Below are 26767 nucleotides of genomic sequence, written 5' to 3'. Positions count from 1 at the left end.
GAATTTATTCCCTGTATATTCCTTTTAGACATTTTTTGTCAGCGAATATCAAATAGATGCTCAGTGCAACACACAAGGATTCACCATCGCGTTATTTATGTTTTCCTTCTAATTTCATCATCAACACGGATCAACATGAAGTTTTCAGACCAAACAAAGTACCGCAAAATGCATTGACCTGAATGAAAGGACTACTACAATGTGTCCTTTCTCGGTCAGGGGCGTTCCTTCAGCGACGTGACGTGAGGACTCGTCACCAACTCAAAAACAAGACTTCGGAAATATTCAGCGCCAGTCTTAAAACGTAAAATATAGCTATATGCGGTGGAATCTTTGTAAAATACGATCAGTAGAAGTCATTTGAAGCCATTTTACAAATTATGGACATAACTTGTCCGGAGACTTCGGTTGTTCTTTAAGCATCTTGTTTATGTGAAAGTGCTGGAAATAAAAATTAGCATTGCATTATGTATGACGGGAGAAATTATGTCTTAATAATTTTCAAGGACACGGCATCGCAATATTAAGGGTAGAAAGTCAGCATTTGTAATTTTCCAAGAAAAAAAGAAGAAAAAATATCACGTATTGGCCGTCTGATGTAACTCAAAAGCAGAAGCAGAACAAAACAAGTTCTTGTTCTTATTTTCTGTCGTGGCAAATGAGGAAAAGGCTGCCAACAGGGTGAAACTGTGACCTCTGACATGGCACTTTTCAAAATAAAACACCGCTGGAAGGAAACAAGCGAGCTGAGAGGCGGTGAGGGGCCATAGGTGAAACGCCTCCAGGAAGAAACCAACCAAGGAGAGGGTCAGATGAACGACGCAGATCAGAGTGGAACGATTCCCCTCTGCGCTGACTTTTCCCAGCTAACTCGAACTCACCACCTCCGCAACATCCAAAGATGCCTTTTATGTGTGCGGGCGCTAATCACATCACTCCACTACAAAAGTTCAAATATTACGTGAATAAAAACATATTTGCAGATGTTAATAATTAAATATTTGGGGAAAAAAGCGAAATATCACATAAATGTTTTTTTTTTTTTCAATACTCCTTTCTTGAGACCCAAAACGTTGAAAATCTCAGAAAAAGTTCGACTTATCTTAAAAGTGCTGTGTTTGAGAGAGAGAAATAAACACTACAACAAACAATGATCAAAAAGATAAAATACGATGAAAATGTGGAATTTTGTTTTGTGTTCTTCCTTCGATTCACCGCCATTCGACTACATTTCTATTAGCTATCTAGCTAGATAGGTGGCTATCTGTTAGCTATCTATCCAGCTAGCTAGCTATCTATTAGCTGGCTGGCTGGTTAGCTGGCTGTCTATTAGCTCGCTAGCTACTTGGCTCTCTAATAGCTAGCTAACTAGCTTTTTATTTGAGTTATTCCGGGTTGAGTGAACGCTGGCACATGTGGCTGCCACTGCTCACGCAAAGAAAAACTGATCCAGTGACTGTAAAGTGACAAATGAAATGTATCATTATTATTATTATTACATTTCACCCTGCTGTCCTTGCCTAGCATAGCGGTCTTTCCTTTAAAACCTTGAGCCAGCGCTTGTCAAAGGAGGGTCGGCCCACAGGGTTGCTAATCTCTACATTTCTGACCGAGTCATCACCACCCGCTGCATACCAACACGGACATCTTTTTTTTTCCACATGAAAACGTAAAAGGTGGCTTGCTTTGATGAACTGGAACCCCCCCACCCCTCTTCACCTACCCCTGCGGCACCCCGTAGCAAACACACGGCGTGATGGTGGCAACCACGAGGGGGGCTTCATTAGCACACCGCAGAGGATCAAACCTGGAATTTTACATTCAGGCTCCTATGTTTGATCAGCCCCTCTTTTTTTTCTTTTAATATTTAAATATATTTTTGACGGTCGAAAATAAAAAAGAATATATGATCCTCTGCTTCTTTCATCTCATCATATTTCACGGTATCTTGTGGTGGCACCCTTTCAATAATTGCCAAATCCGTGTTGGAGAAAGAGTTAGCAATGTGCTAAGTGTACTCCACTAAAAATCCGAAATCTTATAAAATATAAAAATATTCGATACATATCAAAATAAAAGGTCAAAAATAACCAAAATTACGTCAAAACGTGACCGGTCCTAAATTTTATTTAATGTAATGAATGAAATTAATAATGAAATGAATAATGATGATGTTGATAATAATGATAATTGCAATAACAATAATACTACTACTAATACTACTACCAATCATACATACATAATATATATATATAATGGGGCAATTGTGCTTTTTTGCGACTGTAACGGGCAGCATTTTTCACCATGACGTCCATGATCCACTGGTGAAAAGGAGGCTTTGATTTCCTCCTCTTTCATCTCGAACTACAGTAAAGTCTCATTATATCGATATCGGACATATCGATAGTCCCGGTTATATCGATACTATTTCTATGCACGCACGGAGAAAATTACATGCAAACAGGGTCGGATATATCGATAGTCCCGGTTATATCGATATTTTTTCGGACTCCCTTGAATATCGATATAACGAGACTTTACTGTATTTCATGCAACATAGAGGGTGCAGAAAGTGATGAAGATGAAAGACTGTCTGTGTCTTTTGTGTTGTCACATTTTTTTTTTTTACTTGAAGATGGCGCCGCGAGAGTCGCTGCCTTTACAGTAACTCCTGTATTTTGTTTTTGCTGCTGTGAAATGTAAATTTCCCTACCGAGAGACGAATGAAGCCTCATCTAATCAAATCTAATAATAAATAATAAATAATAAATAATAAATAAAAATAAAAGTTTAAAATGTGTATTTTCAAACCCCATTTTCATAACAGCTCCATTTTTTTTGGCTGTCATTTGGCCAATCATTTGAATCAACTTTTTGGATTTCATAAATAATCCAAAAAAATGTTTAGGTTCATTTCAGCTGTTTTTAAGTGGAGTAATGTTAGCATGTTGCCAACTCACTGCTAACATGTTGAATTACATTGTGTTATCAACCCAAATTATGGGTCGAGTATTACGTGTGTCTGTCCCCTTTTGACCATTTCTGACCTAATTGCTTTCTGCAGTGTGCCGTAACTGGGAAACTAAATTTCATTTTTTCCCAAAACACAATTGAGGTCAACTCGAGAGAAGTTTATTCACAACGGCGGCAAGCAAGCTGCCAAACAGTTTTGAAGTGAACCATTTGCTCAGACAGGCGGGAAAAAAAATCAACAGAAGCTACAAAAGACACAAAGGAGGCGTGACCAACCATGAAAAGGAATACGTGATGACTTTCTAGCGTGGCTCTAGTAACGCACACGCCATGGCGGGAGGGGGGCGGTGGGCCTGATAAAGCAGCAGAGGGAGGATGGATCCAGTTGGCCGGGAAAAGAGCTGAAAAGCCGAAGGGGACGGATGAGAGATGAGCTGGGCTGCTGCGGCGCGCCAGACGCTCGCACCTCAGCCAGTCTTTGACGAGTGCTCGCTTTTGGACATACGACCGGCACAACAACAACAACAACAACAACAGCAGATGCAGCAGAAACGGGAAAGTCGGAGTGTGTAAACAACAAGAAACTTAACAAATGACAACGACGGGCCGGCAGCATAAATGTGACATAGTTACTGTATTAGATTAGATTAGATGAGCCTTTATTCGTTTTACAATGGAGAAATTTACATTTCACAGCAGCAAAAACAAAATACAGGAGCTGCTGTAAAGGCAGCCACTCAAAAAACAATAAACAAAATAAATAATGTGGCACAACACAAGACACAGACTCTCATTCAATCCTAAGCACTTTCTGCACCCTCTTTGTTGCATGAAGCAGTTCTAGATAAAAGAGGAGGGGATCAAAGCGTCCTTTTCTCCAGTGGATGAGGGACGTCATGGTGGAATGTACACGTCTACCACAAGCTAAATGTTGAAGGCAAACACAACACTGTCGCATCCACTGATGAAAAGAGATTGTCTCATCTGCGGTGTGAGACTGCGTAAATCCGCTTCAATTCCAAGCCGCGACAGTTCCACATACGCATCGGCGCTATAGATGCAACAATAATGACTGTTATTGTGGTTTACATAGGAAATTTTGGTTCGGATTTTAACAAGCAGCATGGCACTTGACATACTTGATTTGCTTTCGTGGGCCGAACAAAATGACGTGGCGGGCCAGATTTGGCCCACGGGCCTTGACTTTGACACATCTGCCCTAAACCGACTTCTGGTCAAATAAGCCTTTCTTCACTTGTCCTATCCGCAAAAGCTATTGTTTTTTTAATACAATGATACCTTGGTTTACAAACTTAATTGGTTCCCAGAAAGTGTGTGCAAGGCAAAAAGTGTGTATTCCAAACATTAATTTTCCATAGGAAACCATTGAAATGAGAATAATCGGTTCCCAGGTCACCATAAAACAATTTTCAACCAAATAAGCCTTAAAACTACACAAAATAATATACCTTATTTTTTTGTATAATTGTGCTATTGTATTGTACCGGTTGGTGGCTGTGGATGCCCCTGTGGTTTCATGTAAATTTGAGGGTTTCAAGTTTGAGTTAAGAATGCACTTCAGATTTTGAATTGGGGTTGGAAATCACGGTACGGGTTGCGATTGTATTGAACTGTTCATTATTGGCCTCTCTCTTTATGTCGGTAATAATGATTGCAAGCCTGGCTGCCATGGAAACCGGAATTCAGACTCGCGATTCCTTTCCACTCCCTGTATGTGTCCCGATACTTTTGTCACAACGGAGTGGATCATTTTCACAGAAGCACCGGTGGAGTGAGTGTCGCATGTCTAAAGTACTTAGCGTAGGGAAAGATAATCTTATCGATTACATTCCAAGCAGTCACATGACATTATACATGACGTGCGCGCAAGCGGCGGATGCGTGTCTTTGAGGGGCACGGCCGACCGAGCCCCTTGGGAGACTTTGTCGTTAGACGGTAAAGGGAATGGGGCGGGGGGCACTCCATAGAAAACGCAGCGCCTCTAATCCCAGAAAAGAACTCAGTCCGCAATTCCCCCGTGTGTACTCCTGACATTTACGGATTAGAATAGTCAGGCTTTTTAAATTAGGGTTTCAAGGCAGGGTTATGCGTTGAAAATTAGGGTTAGAAGCCAAAGATGGTGTTTCAAATCTTTCCAGTCAGTGTTAAAGATAATCAATGTGGATTAAAAATCTTTGCCAGGTTTCTAAATTATGGTTTTAACACATTCACTGCCAGACGATGAGCAAAAATGTATTCACTCCAGTGCCAGGGTAATTTCTATTCCCTCTCATTCCCTCTTCCTCCCTCCAATTCTGTGTGCCCCCCCCCCCCCCCCCCTCCTTGCCCATCTCAGCACGATGGGGGACAGAGCTTTCAGCTGCTCTGCCCCCACACTCTGGAACTCACTTCCTCCCAACATGCGTAACATTGATTCTCTTCCCACCTTCAAATCCCATCTCAAAACCCACCTATTTAAAATTGCATTTTCTGTGTAGCTCCATCTCTTGTTTCTATTTATAATTGTATTTTATTTATTGTAACCGGCGGGTGTACGAAGCGTCATCCTTGACCCGGGTAGATACATTTATTGTATTCTATTTATTATTGTATCTATGCTTGTCTGTGACTGTAAAGAGTCCTTGAGAGCTTTGAAAGGCGTTTGAAATAAAATGTATTATTATTATTATTATTTTGACATTTTCAATCAAATTGCAAGACCCACAGCATATTGAGTTTTAGGACTACATAAACATTCAATACAGTGTTAGAAAATTTAGATTCTCTTCTTTCATCAGAAAAAGAGTTAATTCCCAAGTTATATGGTTCTGGAGTTATCTGATCTTGAAATGGGGGCAGCTGTACAAAATACACTATAAACATAGTATGTAGCGCTTTAACAACATCTGAGGCTTTAACATGGACAAAAGTCAAATGCTGCACCCTCGTTGAAGGGAAAAACACTGCCAGAGGTGTGACCAGTGCTTTATCGGCACCCCCAAGAAAAAAAGAAAATCTGAACAAATTCAAGAATGGCACTAAATTCGGGAATGGCATCTAATGAGTTCAGCGTTTGTTGGATTAGCTAATTAGGCTTTTTAAATCAGGTTACATAGGGTTTCAAGTTTAACTTTAAAACAGTTGTTAAGGTTTCAAATGACATTTTTTAATCATGAGTGACGTCGGGTTAAGGTTTCCAAATCATACTTAAAGTCGGTGGATGGGTTTCCAATGACACTTTTTTGAGTTGGGGTTTGGAGTCAGTGTTAAGATTTTAAAAGAGTATTTTAAGTCCTGTTCATATCGGGGTTTAATGTCATTGTTATGGTAGAAAATTAAGGTTTCTAAATACAGCTATTGTAGATTTTTCAGTACAGGTTTCAAACAGGTTTGAGTTATAAGGCTGGTTAGGTGTTTCAAAATTAAAGCATTCAGCCTCGGTAAAGATTTCAAAGTAAGGTGTCAAGTGAGGGTTTCAAACTTGGGTTATTATTTACAAATACTGTTTCAAGCAAAGATTTTAAACAAACTTTATGGTTTCGGTTCAGATCTTCAGTTACAAAGTAGGTCTTCAAGATGTACTCAAAGATAGGGTTTCAAATGAAGATACCAAGCATGAGTTCAGGTTTTAAAATAGGGTTTCAAAACGGTGATATGATTTCAACTTCAACATGCCCTACTCTGCAACAACTAGTTCCTCACTTTTTTTTGAATAATTTAAGCAATTAAAAAAATTGCCAATGGAAGTATGGACTCAACAAATTGGTTGGGACGACCCTTGTTTGCAACGTGTCTTTGATCAAGACCCCGAGACTCAAACAGGAAACGACGTGGCACTCCTAATCAATGAGACGATACTTTAATAGCTTTTGATAGCGCTGACCCGCAACGAGCTCTTCTGTTAATAACTTTTTTTTTTAATCCGCCGTCAGATTTGAGCGCCGCATACAAACGAGGATTAGCATCACGCCACATCATAATAACCATGTCCATTTTAATTCCGCGCATGTTCGTCCGCTGCTGACATTTCAATTTGGGCTTCCTGTCAAGCGGACAATGGCGAGCGTATCCGGACGCAACGGATATTGCCGCCGTCGCCGTCTTGCCAAATTGACGGCGCAGAGTTCTGCGAACCTTCAAGAGTTCTTCAGCCGACGTCTTAAAGCGCGCTGCTCGACTTGATGAATAAAACACGACGGCGTCACCGGATAATGTTTGTCGTGTTGCCTTGACGACGGCCTTCGCCTGCCTCGAGTGTATAACGCTGACTTTTTACAAGGCTGGTTTAACACTGTTGGCGGAATTCGTTTAGTAAAGCGCGTCAAAACGAGGGTGCGGCGTTGACATTGGCACTTCCATCGAAAGAAAAAAAATATACAGAATCTTTCCATCAATTCAAATCGCATGTAAATTAATGTGAAAATAAATAATTGAACGCAAACATTTCTGAGATGAGATGGCGATTGCATTGTAGTGGACTTCAAAGTTAAATGCAACTACAACTCGGTTTTCGGCCATAATCCGTTCCAGAAACCTGTTCGGAAACCGTTTTGGTCGAAAACCAAAACATCTTCAACTATAATAAATGTCATCGATGTCTTTTTTTTTTTTTTTTTAATCGTGATTGAACAATATAAACATGTCGGTCACAATGAGATGCGAAACGAGGAAGTGACGTATAAGGAAGTGGAGGAGAGTCACTTGGTGCATTCAGGTGGCTCAGTTTGGTCAAGAACTCATTTTCAGTTGTAAACCGAGGCATAAAAAAAAAACATTTTTGGTCGAAATTGGACTGTAAATTGTACAGTATAGTAGGAGAACTGATACAAAAACTACAACTAGCTCTCCCGGCAAATTGGCATTTTCATGTTTATTATGTTTGTTAAAGTCACTATAAGTGTCTTGCATGCAGGGTCCGAGAGGACAGTAATTTCATCTGTGCTGTATGTCATACATATTAGCATATTTGACAATAAAGCTGACTTTGACTGACTTTTGACTTTGGTTGATTCAGGTCTTCTTATTCCTCCCTTCCATGTATTACTCCCTGGTCCTTTCTACTATCTTTGTGACTGCTTTATTTTTCCGGATAGGATAGTTGTCCAGGTTAATCGCTTTGTTCCAGTTTCAGCTGTTGTTAAAGCGCTATATAAACCAATATGTATGTATTGCATTGTATTTTAGACAGCTGCCCCCATTTCAAGCTCATACAACTCCAGACCCATAAAATTTAGGAATTAACTCTTTTTTTCTGATGAAAGAGGAGAGTAATGTTTCTTACATTGAATTGACTGTTGATGTAGTCCTAAAACTCAATATTTTGTGGGTCCTGTAATTTGAGTGACAATGACAAAAACCCTGGCACTGGAGTCGACATATTTTTGCACATCTGGCAGTGAATGAGTTCATGGAAATGGGAGGTCAAGATCAAGACGTTTGGTTTTGAGTGTGTGGTTAAGTAGGTAGGATGTGTTGATTGATAGGTAGGCCGGTTGGTCAGTTCGGGTTGTTCCAGGGCTGTGTCTGGATTTTATTTGCTTTTTTTCCCCTCTAGAAACCATGAATCGACTTTACAGAGGTTTCCCGAACCAACCGGCCTTGGCTATGTGCAAACGTATTAAATATGCGCTGGTGTATGATTCATGCAGGAATTCATTTATCTGATAGGAGGCGCGGTCGACAAGCGATCGGTTCCGTACAAACAGGAGAGAAGCTTTAAGCATTCCGGCCCGCGACGCCCCATCCGTCTCCCACCCCACCTGCTACTTTTTTTCCCCGGGAACGCCGCCTCGGTGCACCCTTTCCGTCAGGACATTTGTCACCACCGTATATGGCCGTTGAATCATGACACTGAGGCTGCGTCCTTGAGCTCGCTCTGGAATGGCTTTGTGGACGGCCCGTTAGCTTCGAGGCTTTCACCCCCTCCCCCCTCAGCCCCTTTTCTATATGGCGCACGTGCGCAGCGGCGGCGTGGAAAACGGACTGAAATTGCGAGCCATCATCCCACTCCTCCCAGCAGCACCGGGATGTTTATTACACGCGAGGCATCGCGCATGTGAAGCGTGCTGCACGTGAGCACATAATAGCGACTCGGCGAAGCGGCACCCGGCTCATTACCCGAGGTTATTCCCGTGTCTCCAAGTAACCACCAACAATTGTACTTTTGTGATCAGAGGCGTCTCAGAGTTTCGGATACCCATGACAGCAGCTTGCCTATTAGTCAGAAATTCGCGTTTTTCACGAAAATAATCCCAGTAAAATTCCACAAACGAAATAATGTAAGTAGCTACCGTTTGAAAACTGTTTTTGAGAATCCTATTTATATCCATCCAGGTATGAAACAAGCGTTAACGTTCCCAATCCGTTTTTCGGAATTTTTTTTTACGTGTACACTGCCAAGAAGAAGTAAACCACAGTCACAATTGTTTATGCTATGCAATACAATAACATGCCACCGAACTTGATAATAAACCTTATATAGCCATTTAATATATGGACATTCACTGCCATTCCCGAATTTATTCGGGAATTGAAAAGCATAACGTGGAGCGTCATTCCCGAATTTTTTCGGGTTTTGTTTTTCCTTGCGGAGGATGGGGATCAAGCTCCGGTCAGACCTCTGTCAATGTTTTTCCATCCTATGAGGGGTCAGCATTTGCCTTTACAGCCACCCCCATTTCAAGCTCGGTTAACTCCAGACCCACATAATTTAGGGACCTACAAACTGATTTTTCTCCAAACTGATTCATTGAAAAAGTAGGAAAACTTGAATTATGCTGCATCTGTAGTCCTAAAAACTCAATATTCTGTGGGCCCTGCAATTTCAGTGAATGAGTTAATGGCAGTGAATGAGTTAATGCCCACCTATATTTTTATTTTGAAATTATGCCCAGCAGCGTCTGACTTGACTTTGTCTCGGCACCGTTTGCGAATACAAACTGCGACTAACGACTTCAACAACACAATAATGTCCCGGATTCACATTCAATCGCAAATTAAGGATGTTTATATACAATTTTAGCCACCATTTTACAGTGACTTTTGATGTTATATTTTCGATTTGTAAATTCGGTGGTTTGGGCATGAACTAATTTTGGCTCATGAGAATTTGAACAACTTTTCTATTAATTTTCTCTCAAAATGTTAAGAATTTGTATAAAGTTCCACTGTATCGGCACCCAAGCATGACAAAACTAAACCCGAACAAATTCGGGAATGGCGCTCGACGTCATATTTTCAATTCCCGAATGAATTCGTGAATAGCAGTGAATGAGTTCAGAACAGATCAGTAGTAGTTCATGATCCAACGGTTACTTTTTTATGACATTAAGGGTTTTTCAAATACAGTAAAGTCTCGTTATATCGATATTCAAGGGAGTCCGAAAAAATATCGATATAACCGAGACTATCGATATATCCGACCCTGTTTGCATGTAATTTTCTCAGTACGTGCATAGAAATAGTATCGATATAACCGGGACTATCGATATATCCGATATAGATATAACGAGACTTTACTGTATCATCAAATAGGTGCCATTAATGACTCAATTGAGGCTGACCTAGGCAGAAAAATGAACTTAAATGATGCTTTACACAAATGAGCTTCATAATCATGCTTACAATCCATAATAATGACACCAATGAAGCATCACCATCTCATGATTCATCTCCCAGAAGCACATGAAGTCACTTTCACAATAAAAGAATAGTTTGTGATCAATGACATTCCTTCCAGGGAGGAGAAAACGCCTTCTGTATTGATCTGCTTTGAAATAATATAACAATGGATATTGACTTGTTTGAAAATATAAAAACAACAACAATGGACTTCAACGCCATCTACTTTTCATTTCGCTTCATCAGCATCACAGAGCGCTACTCTCTTTCTCTCCCCCGCTTCAGCATCTCCCGCCCAGCAAGAAATGTGTTCCCCTTCAATAATGCAAAAGCGAAAGTGAGCACGTCGCAATCTCCCGCCAAGCAGGCGAGCGGCAGTGGCCAAGCGGCGCGTCTCCGCTTCGCCGTCGTTTCAATCAAAGTCGCGGGCCAAGAAAAGTCATTTAGCGGCAAACATAAAACAAAGCCGCGTTGCCCTTTTATTTCTTGGCGCGCTCATTCCCAGCCTCCATCAGCAGCCTTTCCAATCTGCCAGGATTTAAACCTAAATCTTACAAAAAATGGCCATCATGGGTCCCGACTGATCTGGATTCTTTTTTTTTTCTGATTCCAATAGTTGGCAAAGTAAAATCAAAATGACTGATTAGGTAAAATATATTCTGCATAAAACAACTTCTGTCTTATCTCTCTTAATTTTTAATTGAGTAAGAATCACTGTCAGAACAGTTAATGCTTTTTTTTTTTTTTTTTTTTTTTTTAACTTATCCAATTAAGTGCCAAAGTTTTTATCATTGTCACTTGAATTCCAAGATCCACAGAATATTGAGTTTTAGCACTACATAAACATTCACAATACGGCATTAGAAATTTTTTTCATCAGAAAGAAAGTGTTAATTCCTAAATTATACAGGTCTGGAGTTATATGAGCTTGAAATGGGGGTGACTGTACAAAATACATATTAACTTATATAGCACTTTCACAACAGCAGAAGCTGGAACAAAGCACTAACACGGAAAAACAGTGAAATGCTGCCTCCTTGTGGAAAAGAAAAAAAATGCCAGAGGGCATGGCCAGCACTTTATCGGCACCCAAGCATGAAAAAAAAAAATCAAAACCTGAACACATTCAGGAAAGGCGCTCTGCGTCATATTTTCAATTCCCGAATAAGTTCGTGAATGGCAGTGAATGAGTTAATAATGGAGGAAAACGGGCTACCAATGCTAATATTTGACAAAAGATCCTGGGGCACTCAGCCAATAGCATTTACACAAGCATTCCCACTCATCAATTAATTTAGTATTTCATCATTGACCAAAGGTGTGACACATTTATATGAATGTAGACATCTCCACCCATCCATCACGTTTCATAATAACATTTTTTGTTAGTATTTGTGTATTAGTATCAATATCAGTATCGATGATACCAGATGTAATTCGCTTGCTACTATTTTTTTCATGTATTGGTATTGATATACTGTAGATACTTGATGTTCCTTTTTTTTGTCGACATTTGACCAGACTTGATGGACTGGTGGATATTTTTCATTTTATGTAAATAGTGATCGTTTCAACATCATATTTGACTTATTAATCAATGATACCAGTGATTGAACCAGCAACAAAAAAAGACATGACAGCAAATACATTCTCATACACTGGAGGGATGTTATGAGCTGTCATTGTTAATATAATACTGTTACATGTATTTTTCAGTTTCAAGGTTTTTATTTTTTTTTGGTGGGATGAAAATCTCGTGTTGAAATGATCCAAAATAACAACCCAACTCCTTAGTGACCAATCAAAGCCCCTTCAGTTGATTTGTGCTGATCAGGAGTATGCGGTGAGGAACAACGGAGAGTATTTTTAAATATCTCTCATTCAAAGTGCCTCTCATCAAGAGCTCTTTCTAATAGTTCGCCGAACAGGGAGGGGGGACTAAAATACTAGGAATATAAACATTGATGAGTAAACCTCTATTTGACTGCATCTATCAATAAGTAAGCAATGTTCCTATTGTGGCTCTCAAACATCCATTTTCAATTCCGCTGATTCTCAATCAGGTCACAGGTGAGATGGTCGCCAGCCAATCACACACACATAAAAAAACAATGCACAGATGCAACAAAGCAACAATGAAATAATTGTGAGGAAAACAACACATCTACACTCCTCGCATTCACTTTTCACGACTCAAGTGACTGCACATACTTTGTTGACAAGCACTCAGAAGCGCTTAATTGGCATTTTCCGAACTCGAACCCGTGACCTTCTGACGTTTTGAGTGACAAGCCACGGAAGCGTAATTGGAACCAGACGCGTCGGCAAACTTCCACGAGTAACTTAAAATCACACAGCGTTCCGACAGCGACTTACCTCGACCGAGTGCGGTGGCCGGCAGAAGAAGCACCAGAAGCGGTAGCAGCTGCGGGACCAAAGTCTCGCATTCCCCGGATCTTCGGCTTCCCATCACGGCTGCGTTCGCGGCGGCTCTCCGCGTAATACGCACATGCGCCCGTGCATTTGTGGGCTAAAAAAAATAAAAACAAAAATTGGTGAGAAAGAGATAGAGAGAGAGAAAAAAAACAAGATCAGGAGGGGGCTTTACCAATTAAAAATAATTACACTAACAATGAAACACAGCAGGCGAAGCCGGCGTACTTGTCCGAGGCGAGCCGCTTCCTTGCGGTTGTAACGCAGTGCGCAGAAGAAGAACGGGAGGAGGAAGAAGAGAAGAAGAAAGGAGGACGAAGAGTTCCACCGTCACACACGGGCCGAGAGAGAGAGAGAGAGAGAGAGAGAGAGAGAGAGAAGAAAGAGAGTCACGTGACGCGGTGTTCTCGGCCTGACGAATTGAGGAGCGGTCTGCCTGCCAATTGGTCCAATGATCAATACGGTGGAGGGGACATGGGTGGGGGTAAATTCCAAACACGCCAGCTATAAAGTCCTTGTTGAAAAAAAATTTTACATGATTCATTATGCAAATTAACCCCATCTTGAAACCATACTTTGAAACCCCAACATATGATAATCTCACCAACAATTTCAAACTCGACACCCTAATTTAGGTTTAAAACCGTACTTTGAACCCAAACTCTGCCTAAAAGCTTACGTGATGGATTCAAATTCTGTAAAATACTAAAGTGATACACTTACCATGGCTTGAAACCTTAATTTAACTCATTCACTGCCATATGTTGTGCAATGATGATTGTAAAAGTGCCTTTTAAAACTCTCAAGGATACTTTACAGTCAAGGGATAATGTGTCCAGGGTTTTTGTCATTTTCACTCTAGTTGCAGGACCCACAGAATACAGAGTTTTAGGACTATATGTACATAAACAGTAAACCTAGCATAAAACACCTTACACTCTCTTCTTTCATCTGGGAATAAATTCCTAAATTATATGGGTTTGGAGTTATCTGAGCTTGAAATGGGGGTGGCTGTACAAAATACAATACAATCCATTCATGTTGATTTATATAGCGCTTTAACAACAGCTGAAGCTGTAACAGAGCACTCACATGGACAAAGGGCAAATACTGCCCCTTTGTGGAAGGGAAAAACATTGCCAGAGGTCTGATCAGTGCTTTAAGGGGAACAAATTCAGCTATGGTGCTCCACGTCACACTTTTCAATTCCTGAATAAATTTGGGAATGGCAGCGAATGAGTTAAAGTCGCTTGATGTTGTAGTGGGACAGTTCCTTGACAATGTGGGATTGTTTTTTTTTCTAATCAGTGGCGGTCTGATTGTGGATGTGAATGGTCATCTGTCTGTCTCTATGTGCACCATGTGGTGACCAGTTACACTCAAAGTCACCTGGGACAGATTGCAGCAATCAAAAATATCGGTATCATGGATAGGGCCTTGAGTTTTACATGGGACATATTTTTTGGGCGTATTTTGTAGTACTGTATACCCATTGCTACTAGCGTGCTAATCAAAAGTTCATAAATTAGCTACCTGACCTTGTGTGACCTCATTAGCATCTCAAGCAGAGTGTGTCCAGTCAGGCCAGGTCAACCCTTGATTAATATTTCTGGCCGTAACCATAAACTCGCATCAAATATTCGGAAAGGGAGGTGTCCTGAGGCTGCATCGGCCTCCAGGCCATTTGAGCGAATCGCCCGAGCGAGAGCGACGAAACGAGCTTGTGTCGCAGCGTCTGTGTTTTATTGTCCCACCATTCGCTCACCTTGAAGATGATGTCGTTTATCCTGCTGATGACATCATCCAGCAGCGACTTGTCTTTCATTTGACAGTTTGGTGACAGCGCATGATTGACACGTGAGAAATAATGTCTCAAAATAGCTTAAGGGGGGGTGTCTTAAAGGTAAAATGCAACTCTGTCATGACTCAGTGAAGCTTTTTGTGGACAAAATCATATTTTTTTTGTGTCGACATAAGATTAGAATTCTCGCTTATATTTAAGAAATCATCTTTTTTGGCCAAGTATGTAGAACACACAAGGAAATTGTCTCCGGTCGAACATGCTACACTAGTATCGTTTGGTCTGAAAACTTCGTGGTGACACATGTTGATGGCGAAATTAGAAGGAAAAAACATACATAACGCGATGGTGAATCGTTGTGTGTTGCACCAAGACTACTATTTGATACTAGTTGACACAAATTCCCAGCAGACAAATCAGCCCATTTCCAATGGAGCTTGGGCGCCATCTTGTGCATATTCTGGGATGCTACATTGGAGTCCAGACGGCTCAAAATGAGACGGAAGGACTTCTTTAATCGATTCCAAACATTTATGCTTTCCTCTTCAGAACTATTTGACTCATATTAATAACTGGATGAGTAACGAGAAAGCATCTTCTCCGAATCTTAAGCCATTGTTTTGATTCTAGAGCCGCCATCTCCGAGGTCATTTTGAAGTAGTTTTGGGACACTTAAAACTCATTTTTATCTGTGTTTTGCATCTGTCTAAAAATATTAGCCTGCATGTTTTGGATATTTTAGATGCTATAAAACGTTTTTTGTGATGTCAGTTGGGAAACAAAAAAAATGGTGTCGGTTGTCCTTTAAGACTACATAAACATTCAGTGTCAGAAACCTTAGACTCTGTTCTTTATTCTGAAAAAAAAAAGAGTTAATTCCTAAATTATATGGGCCTGGAGTTATATGAGCTTGAAATGAGGGCGGCTGTTAGGAAACAAAAAAACTTGTGTCGGTTGTCCTTTAAAATGCTATTAACACAGCCTGGTTCAGTTGTTGTTTGTCTCAAGAGGGGTTTTCCCCTTCTGTTTTCAGGTGTCACATTTGTGACATAATATGTGTCGAGGTCCAAGTATTTCATTAGTATTCATTTCAAATTCAATTCTCCCAAAATGGCTTTAATTAAGATTCAGGCTCTATGCGGCTCCCGATCGATTGATGTATCGATTAAGACAGCTCGGTGAAAGCAACAAGCAAACAAGGACTTGAAAGAACAAACACAAGCAGCTTTTGGCGGAGGTCATTTTCCAAACACGGCAAATATTCCGAGCCAATAAAGCATGTTTGACATTTGTGTTTATTCTTAAAAGCGAGGCGCTGAGCCCACACGAGGTTCATCGGCGGCCATCTCGCGTCCTTCTAAACACACAAAGATGTGAATAGAAGCGTTTAGGCGGCGCGTCCTCGCCTCTGCGGCGCTTCCACGGCCTTGGGCGAGATAATAGAAGAGGAGCAGGGGCGAGGTGTCGTGTGGGAGGTCTTGCTTGTAAGGCACGTTTTGTTTGTCGCCGCTTGGTAAATCAGAAACTCCACCTTAGCCATGTTGCACCATCGGAGCACCGCGGTGTCATAACGAATGCTCACGTCGTGCTATCGATGAATAAAAACATAATGCCGTCGTATTTTGTTTTTTTAATCAACAAATATTGAGATTTATGAGTGCGTTAGAATCTTTTCAGGGCAAGTGTTATTTTTGACGGCCTATTCTGATTATTCAAAATGGATGAATAAAAAGTAGGGGCAAATCATCACATTTGTACATTGTCGTTTGCATACAATTTTTGTCAAAGGAATATTTTTTGAAAACTCAAAGTAAAATAATAATCCATTTCATTTCTAAGCGCCTTTCAAAACTCTCAAGGTCACTTTACAGTCACAGTAAATAAAATCATAATGCGGTCACGAGTGAAAATGTTTCAGTTATTTTTAAGTCCAAAAGCAACAAATCAATCCAACCACCCCAAAAAATTTCATCACTTCGGTCACTGGTGTCAAAGTTAAGGCCCGGGGGCCAAATCTGGCCCGCTACATAATTTTATTCGGCCCAAGAAAGTAAATCAAGCATGTCAAGTGCCAAGATGTTTGCTAAAGTTCGAACCAAAATTTCAAATGCTCCCATGTAAACCACATTAAGCGTCATTATTTTTTATTTAAAATTCAAAACTTGTTATACATTAACTCATTCACTGCCAGATATGTGCTAAAATGTGTCCACTCCAGTGCCAGGGTTTTTATCATTGTCACTTGAATTCCTGGACCCACATAATATTCAGTTTTGGGACTACATAAACATTCAATGCAGCGTTAGAAACCTTAGACTCTCTTCTTTCATCAGATAAAAAAAAAAGTTAATTCCCAAATTATGAGTTATATGAACTTGAAATGAAGGCGGCTGTCCAAAATACAGTACAATGCATACATATTGGTTTATATAGCGCTTTGACAACAGCTGAAGACAACACACACAACACAAAAGACATATAGCTTTTCTTTTCTAGCTATCTATTAACTATATATTAGCTAAATAGCGATCTAGCTAATTTGTAACAGATAATAAGGAGACAGAATGAACTTAACACAACGAACAATATAGGTAGCTATTTATTAGCCAGTTAGCTTTCTATCTATTTGAGTTACTTCCGGGTTGAGTGAACGCTGGCGCATGTGGCTGCCGCTGCTCACCCACAGAAAAACTTAACCTGTGACTGTAAAGTGACCTTAACAGTTTTGAAAGTCGCTTATAAATGAAATGTATTCTTATTATTACATGAAGCTGGAACGTGGAAAAAAGGGAAAAGAAAAAAAAACATTGCCAGTGGCCACTTTATCGTCACCCAAGAATGATAAAAAAAACAATGAAATCTCTACATCATATTTTTAATTCGTGAATGACTTAATTTGTTGTTCGGTCTAAATGTAATAGGGGCTGAAACATTCGAATGGCTTCCCCAAATTCAGAACGGCTCTCGAGATGAAACCGTAACTACAATGTAGCCCACAGCAAAAAAAAATAAGTATTTGACACCCTTGTCCTAGGTCATGACATCGCAGGACAGTTGCTTTTTTTTTCCATAAAAAAAACTAGGATTTTAGGTGACTCATAAAACGACATCAAAATTGAAAGGACCACACAAATCCACTCACTGTAGATACGCCTTTCTTTGCTCCCGTGTTTCTTTTCACAGTGAAAATGACTGTCGGTTGCCTCCAAGGTCATAGTCATACTCTTTGTGTGCGTGTGTTTGTGTGTGGTAATAGATCCACAAATTGTGTGTGTGTGTGTGTGTGTGTGTGTGTGTGTGTGTGTGTGTGTGTGTGTGTGTGTGTGTGTGTGTGTGTGTGTGTGTGTGTGTGTGTGTGTGTGTGTGTGTGTGTGTGTGTATGTACGCCCACCATGAGCCTTCAGCTATATGGGCTCAAGCCTCAGAGAGCATCCCAGTGACAGGACCAGGGTCCACAGAGCTAATCAGACCCTTGGGAGTCACTCTCTCCGCCAACAGTATTTTTTTTTTTTGGTGCTGTTGTTGTCGGGTATTCTCTCGTTGCCGCTCTCGAGGACAAAGTGGGATAAAGTCATCGTAAGGGTCTTTTCGCTATGTACACGCAGATTCACACCGGATACCTGGATGGCTGGGGAGCATACTTAATGGTACAAGTGGAAGGGGATTTGAGTTACATGGGGTGGAGACTTTAATTGGTTATTTTAGAAGTTGGCTTACAACGTGCTGTGGGATCACTGAAAAAAAATAAAAATAAAGGTTCTTCTTTATGTTGATCCAAAAGACTTGACTTAGATTCAACTACCCCATTTTCCGGTGTATAAGGCGCATGACAAATGAATGGTGTATTTCCAACATTTTCCATACATAAGGCGCACCAGGCTATAAGGCGCACCCCCAATGAATGGCATATTTCAAATTACAGTAAAGTCTCGTTACAGTAAAGTCTCGTTATATCGATATTCAAGGCAGTCTGAAAAAATATCGATATAACCGGGACTATCGATATATCCGACCCTGTTTGCATGTAATTTTCTCCGTGCGTGCATAGAAATAGTATCGATATAACCGGGACTATCGATATATCCGATATCGATATAACGAGACTTTACTGTATATCGATATTCTCGGGAGTCCGAAAAATATCGATATAACCGGGACTATCGATATATCCGACCCTGCGCGCATGTAATTTTCTCCGTGCGTGCATAGAAATAGTATCGTAATAAGCGGGACTATCGATATAACCGATATCGATATAACGAGACTTTACTGTATATCCATATGTTAGGTGCACCGGAGTAAAAGGCGCACTCCCAATGAATGGTGTATTTTACAACTTTTTGCACCGGACTAAAATTAATGAAAAATGTTTTACAAATATAATATATAAGTATTGGCTGGCAACCAATTCAGGGTGTCCCCCGCCTGGTGTTCGAAAATGCCTGGGATAGGCTCCTCCACCCCCACAACCCTAATGAGGATAAAGCGATCTGGAAAATGGATGGATGGATATATAAATATATACAAATTTTCTAATATATGGCACAAAGAAGGAGAAAGAAAATCAAGGCCTTTGGGTGTGCCTTATACACCGGAATATACGGTAACACAGCCTCTACTGCAGCGCTGTATAATATGGTGTGCTTTATATATGAAGACTTTTTTAAACGTGTCATTCATTGAAGGTGGGCCTTGTAGTTTGGTGCTCCTTATATATGGGAAAAGTTGGAAATACACCATTCATTGGGGGTGCACTTTATCGTCTGGTGCGCTTTGTAGTATATGGAAAAAGTTGCAAATACACCATTCATTGAGGGGTAATATAATCTAATCTAATCTCCCAAATTATCAGAATAAAAAAAAAACTATTCGGCCCACAATGGAGAAATTTGCAGAAATTTGAGCGTTGGTACCTCTCCTTCTTGCAGCGTGGGTGTAACAGTCTCTGGCTGAATTATACACTATTCACTGTACGTATGCAAAGGCGAAGCGATGTGCCTTAAAATCAACTCCTTAACTTTTGATATCCGGTTATTAGTAAAATCACTGATTTATATTTAAAATCAAGTAATCAATAATTTAGTTACTCTTCTTCAGGTAACTGCAGCGTTACGGTTGATTGGCAATTGCTTTTCATACTATTTATTGCAAAACCTTGGTTGTTATTTATGACGTACGTTGCCGCCGATTATTCTCGACGCTGTTTACGTCCAATTTTGGAGATGCGTGTATTTGTCCTACACGGCTTATTTATAGACTCTTTTTTTTTGAGAGGTACATGGATTTTATTGCGCCGCACAGCGCCGCATGCTAATCTCGCTGCCATTTCATCCGCATGTGAATCGGGTGCTATTTTGTCAAAGTACAACGGTGCTCTCATTCGGTCTCATTGTCGCGCGTTTTAAATTTATACATGGATATTTTTTATCCATGTTTTATCTTCCATGTATGCAAAACCGCCACATTGTGTCTTTGTGTTTTCGCAATGCTATCAGCTCGGAGGCATTTTCCCGCGGAGTGTTCAGTGAAGCCCTCCTCCCACTTTATGGAAATCAAATGCCAAAATTGACTTACTGGAATCCCCCTGAACCCCCTTCCGATAATCTTGCCCCGAAGCTTCTGACATTCACGAACAGGTGGAGAGAGAAGACGATTGGCGGTGGAGGTGGAGGGGTAAATGGGGGGTGGGGTTTATCTGCACTGCCAATCAATTCAATGGTCTGGCGATGCACCCCAGGATTGCGATTGCGGGTACCGGCTAGGGAACCGAAACATGAGGCGAGAACGGCGGAATAGGAATGAGTCGGCGCTTGTTTTGTATGTTGGGCGAGTACGTCGAGAAAACAGCCCGCAGATGTAAGTTTAATGACGCGGGTCAAATATAAAACACAAGTGACAGACGGAAGCGGCCTTTAAGGGGTGCTGGCCTGCTGCACACACAAATAAAAAGTACCCGCTAACGTGTCGCCCTCCCGGGAATGACGTCCGGATTTTAAACGCACTCGCCCGTAAACGAATCGGACTTCCGCGGACGAGGGATGCCATCGCCGTTCGGCGTGAAAGGTACAAGCACGGAATGCTAAATCGACGCGGGATTTTCTGGAGTTGTATCGTTGGCTTGACGGCGGCTATAGCGCAGTTCGTCATCATTGAACATCAAACTATCATCGCATGCGGTGATTGTGGTTTATGGGCATGTCTGATGTGAATGATTCAAGGCCGGTTGCAAAATTTGGCAGAAATTAAAATCGCTACTGAATTCAATGATGAGTTTCGAAATTTGATTCAGTAGAATTCAAGCACATTTGACTCTTTTACAACACTGTCCTTTAGCAAAAATTGTATTTTATTTCTTGCTAAATTACATTTTTTTCCCAGTTAGCCGTTTCGTGTTAGCATGAATATATGTTAGTATCAATGTTTACGTCCAATTTTGGAGAAACGTGTATTTGTCCTACATGGCTTATTTAGAGACTTATTTTTTCTGACACATACATGTATTTTATTGGGACACACAGCGCCGCATGCTAATCTCGCTGCCGTTTTATCCGCATGTGAATCGGGTGCAATTTGGTCAAAGTACGACACTGCTATAATATGAATACTTCGAGGCTTGTTGCGAGATTTGGCGGAAGAAAATTCCAATGGCGATTGAATTCAAACTTTAGTTTCAAAATTTGCAGTATCTTAATAGAGCACAACATTTGAGTCTTTTACAACTCCGTCCTTTAGCAAAAAAAAAATTAAAAATCTTGCTAAATCACATTTTTCCCAGTTAGCCTTTTCGTGTTAGCATGAATATATGTTAATAGGTGGTCAATAGTGACAACAGGTAGTAAGGTACAAAAAAAGAAAAAAAATGGCCCGAATTATCGCTAAACTTCAGTTACTTCAATTTCGCAAAAACAATCGCGTAATCGAGATTGTCGGTCTGATTTCTCCACTCCTTCGAATGTCTCGCCTAAGCCGTTTTACACCACGGCTGTCTCAAAAGTCCTAACACAGAATGAGTTCTCAGCTTCAGAGTTATTTACAGAGTAAATCTGATGAGGGTTTGGTGGTTGCGTGAAATTCGCTACATGGGTGTGAAATTGAACACCTGACAATCTCATCCACCCCCACCCTGTTGTGTTGATATCAATCGCTATCTGGTAACTATTGTCCATGTCATGCTGCTCTGTGTCTTAGAGGACAACCAACACAATTTTTTTGTTTCCTAACTGACATCAGAAAAACGTTTTATAGCATCTAAAATACCCAAAACACGCAGGCTGATATTTTTAGTCAAATGCAAAACACCAATAAAAATGACAGTGTCCGAAAACTGCCACAAATGAGCTAGAAACTGGGGAATCTCAGAAAGCCCCGCCCCCTTATTCGTGACGTCACGCCAGGATACTCCTTCATAAACTTCCTTGCTCCAGAATAAAAACAATGGCTTCAGAGAGTTCAGATTCGGAAAAAGATCCTTTCTTGTTACTAATCCAGTTATGAATATGATTCAAATAGTTCTGAAGAGGAAAGCATAAATGTTAGCGATCGATTAAAGAAGTCCTTCCGTATCATTTCGAGCCATCTGCAAGCGATGAAACCGGTGAAGATCTGCATTCCGATGTAGCGCCCAGAAAATGCACAAGATGGCACCTAAGCTCCATTGGAAATGGGTTAATTTGTCCGCTGGGAATTTGTGTCAACTAGTATCAAATAGTAGTCTTGGTGCAACACACAACGATTCACCATCACGTTATTTATGTAGTTATCCTTCTAATTTCGCGATCAACAGTGTTTTCAGACGAAAAGTAGTACTCAAAATGCATTTTGCGTCGCTTTCTCGGTCAGGGGCGTTCCTTCAGTGACGTCACTCCGGCATCGCCATTAACTCGAAAACAAGACTTCATGAATATTCAGCGCGAGTCTTAAAACGTAAAATAAAGCTATATGCGGTGGACTTTTTGTAAAATGTGCTCAGTAGAAGTCATTTGAAGTGATTTTACAAATTATGGACGCAACTTGTCTGGAGGTGTCGGTTGTTCTTTGAAGACTCGATAGTGATCGTTTTCATCACCCACTTTTGCCGGTTCTCTGTGTAAAAGTAGCTACTATCTCTTCACAAACAAGCATTATTTTGCCTGTCACAATTTTTTTTGCAGTGGGTGGAGGGGTTACTTGTAGTCTTGAATGCATTTAAGGACAGACACCATGCTTGATTTGCGTACGTCTATTTGCATTGCGAGGACATTGTGTGTATATGTGTGGTTGTACATAAAGATTGAGGGTACAAATATAAAACCAGGGACGTCTGCCAGGGACGTCTGCCAGCGACGCCTGCGGCTTCGTACATCTTAAAACAGCGTAAAGATCTCCCGCCGCCAAGTTCAGATGGCGTGCCGTGTCCCCTGAGACCAATTATACGTTTGTTTCATTTCCACTCAAATCTCTCGTCTCGCCGCTCCGCATAAAACAAAACTCCAAACCGCGTTGGAGAGCGCAGGGACGCAAAACCTTCACGTCTGCTGAAATGTCACATTGGACCGGTGGCCACGTGTCAGAGTGCGCTTGTTGTCTGCGGGCCGCATCACACGTTCGCCTCTTGGTGTATCTCCAAAGGCCTCATTAACTGCTTGTCAATCAGCCGCATAGCGTGCATACATGCAACGCAGACCCCTTCTTGTGACACCTGTTAAGGCGGGGAATTCTTGGCAACATATCCAGCTTGTTTTTCGCTGTGATTGACACATACATTCAGAGCTCTGGAATAGGTTGGCAAATTTAACAGCTTTAGGAGTATATAGGGTGACCCAAAAAAGTGGGCCCCAAATGTAATTAGGCCCGGTTTCTTCATTTTTTTGTCTGAATGAAATGTAACGTTGGTCATAAGTGGTTTATTATTCAATTTTCTATCTATTAGCTAGCTACCTAGCTGCCAATATATTTGCTAGCTATTAGCGAGCTACCTAGCTGGATAACTATTTGCTATCCATGTGCTATCTATTAGCTATCTGTCTAGCTATGTAGCTGACTATTTATTAGCTATATGGCTATCTAGCTAGTTAGCTAACTGTCTAGCTGGCTATCTATTAGCTGTCTGTTAGCTAGCTTTCTATCTATTTGAGTTACTATTCTACTTGAGTTACTTCCGGGTTGAGTGAACGCTGGCGCGTGTGGCTGCCGCTGCTCACTCACAGAAAAACTTATCCTGCGACTGTAAAGTGACCTGAGAGTTTTGAAAGGCGTTTATCAATGAAATTATGATTATTATTATTATGATTATTATCATGATGATGATGATTATTATTATTAATGAGAGTTGAGACCCGTTTTTTCAGAGAGGGGTGACGGAAAGCAGTGTCAAAGGTGTGTGGTGCAATTCTACGGGAAAATTGGGTTTCCTTTCACACGGTCATATTGACGTATTTTATGAAAAGTTGGTGGGTAAAATGTGCAGTATGTTTTTTTTTCCTGCTAACTAACTGTTCTCTCGACTACAAAGTCAAGCTAGCAATGTTTTGAATCAGTTTTGCACATTTGTGAGTGAGGGACAAACCTTCCGCTCCCTAACTTTCCCACACCGACCTTGAGCCACAGAGGAAGAGAGACGGCGGTGAGGATTGGCTCTTCTCCAAAGCGCCGAAGTCACCTGTCGCTAACAATCAACGCGGCGTTCTGTCTTCAAACAACAAGCTGTGAGCTTCGGCGGACAGGGACGCTAGGGTGTCCGAGATGCCGTACTCTGCTAACGGGAAGTCGAGACGGAAATGAAACCTGGCAAATATGAAATTTGGCAACAAAATGATTTGAACTCACTCACTCACTCAATCATTAAACTTTGAACAAGAAAGAAAAAAGTGCTAGCGTTAGCGCTAATGATTCAACGTCTGCGAAAGACAGAGGGGCCGAGCTAAGGCTAATGTAGCTTCCTATGCAGTGGGTGACGAAAAGATGGAGAGGCCAGAGAGGTGAACGAAACACTTTGTCAACATTGTGACAGCTTGTAGGGAACAAGATTGATAAGGAGGATGTTTGCTAGCTAGCACGCACTCAGGCGCGCACGCACACACTGCATGGTTTCATCTGTCAGCAAAACAAGAGCTCACAAGAACAAATGGGGTGTATGGAGGGAGAGGTGTCAAGGCCAGGTCTTAATATAAAATAATAAAGCATACACAGGAAGTCACGGGGGGGAGGGGAGGAGGGTATTAGCGAGCCAATTGGGGAGCGGCGTGATGGATGAAGTCGACGGCGGAGGGGAAGAAGAGCCCGACACATCACATGGAGTTATTTGCGGCGCAGGCTCACTTATTCGACGGGTGAGCGCCGACTTAAATCAATCCATTAGATCCATTCGTCACGCCGCTATCTCGGCGGGAGTCAAACGTCTGATGGATGCGCTGGCATCCGTCGGGAATACGCCGTAACGACCAGACTCCCACCGATTCCATTTGCAACTTGTGGAGCCGAGTGCACAGCAGGAGAGGGGAATAAACCAGGCGGGCCTCATAAATATTCATAAATAATGTAAATAATGACGCTAATTTGCTATTTGTGGGTGAATCGGGAAGAACAGACGCCCCTCTCATTTTATTCATAATTGCCCATATTAATAGTTAAAGCAAACAAGTAATACAAACTGTAATCCCAAAACATTTGAATATCATTTCAAATTCATCTTACATTACCCTTTTAAAATAAATGAATAATTTACAGACTGATTCATGAAGACAAGCCATAAGTGCCACAAACACCCGAAGCTAAACTGCCCATGTGTGACAAATTATATAATAATAATAATACATTTCATTTATAAGCGCCTTTCAAAACTCTCAAGGACACTTTACAGTCACATGATATGTTTTTCTGCGGGTGAGCAGCGGCAGCCACAGGCGCCGGCGTTCACTCAACCCGGAATTTATTTATGAATTTATTTATTTATGTATTTGTATTTATTTATGTAGTTACAGTAAAGTCTCGTTATATCGATAGTACTGCTTATTACGATACTATTTCTATGAACGCAAGGAGAAAATTTACATGCCGCAGGATCGGATATATCGATAGTCCGGTTATATCGATATTTTTTTTGACTCCCGAGAATATCGATATAACGAGACTTTACTGTATTTGTATTTATTCATGTACTGTATTTATTTATGTATTTATTTCTGTATTTTTGGATTTATTTCTGTATTTATTTGGATTTATTCATGTATTTAATTGGATTCATGTATGTATTGATTTGTATTTATTTATGTATTTGTATTTATTTATTTATGTATTTGTATTGAATTATTTATTTATTCATGTATTTATTCATTTATTTACACATTTGTATTTAATCATTAGTTTATTTAAATATGTGTATTTACTTAATAGTTCATTTAAATATGGTTTTATTCATTTAAATATTTTTTATTTATTCATTGATGTATTTGTATTTATTCATTCATGTATTGGCATTTATTTATTCATTTATTTATGTATTTGTATTAATTCATTTATTTATGCGTTTGCATTTATTCAGTCATTTATTTATGTATTTTATTTATTTAGTTAGTTATTAGTTTATTTAAATATTTGTATTTATTCATTAATTTAAATATCTGTATTTATTTATTTAAATATTTTTATTTATTCATTCATTTATGTATTTATATTTGTTTATTTATTCATTTATGTATTTGTATTTATTTATGTTTATTTATGTATTCATTTATTTATGTATTTATTTACATCTATTTATTTGTATTTATCTATCTATCTATCTGTCTGTCTCTGTGACAGTCTCTCTGTCCACCCATTTATTTATTTATTGCACTTTCTCAACTGCTGTCCACGTGATAGCTTTCGACCTTTTCACTTTCACACTCATACGGCAAAAGTTCAAAACAATGGCGGCAAGGTGGAAAAGCGCTTGGAAAAAGCGGGCAAGGGCCAGCATCCGTT

The 26767-nt window shown here is 40.4% G+C and overlaps 1 protein-coding gene across 1 annotated transcript in view; it reads right to left on the bottom strand.

Annotated features, from left to right (window-relative positions):
- Positions 1-13347, bottom strand: part of LOC148884633 (netrin receptor UNC5D-like) — a 103126-nt gene extending 89779 nt beyond the window's left edge. Inside the window, exons 1-2 of the mRNA XM_089020684.1 lie at positions 13255-13347; positions 12970-13123 (exon numbers count right to left, since the gene is read on the bottom strand). Of these exons, the coding sequence (XP_088876810.1) occupies positions 12970-13063 (94 nt within the window). The 5' untranslated portion in view covers positions 13064-13123; positions 13255-13347. The remainder of the gene's footprint in view (positions 1-12969; positions 13124-13254) is intronic.
- Between the last annotated feature and the right edge of the window lie 13420 nt (positions 13348-26767).

This window comes from Hippocampus bargibanti, linkage group LG18 (assembly GCF_051943395.1).
Source record: "Hippocampus bargibanti isolate YZ-2025 linkage group LG18, ASM5194339v1, whole genome shotgun sequence".
NCBI classification, from domain to species: Eukaryota; Metazoa; Chordata; class Actinopteri; order Syngnathiformes; family Syngnathidae; genus Hippocampus; species Hippocampus bargibanti.
The sequence above is the reverse complement of the archived record's forward strand: the minus strand, read 5'-3'. Positions and strand labels throughout refer to the sequence as shown.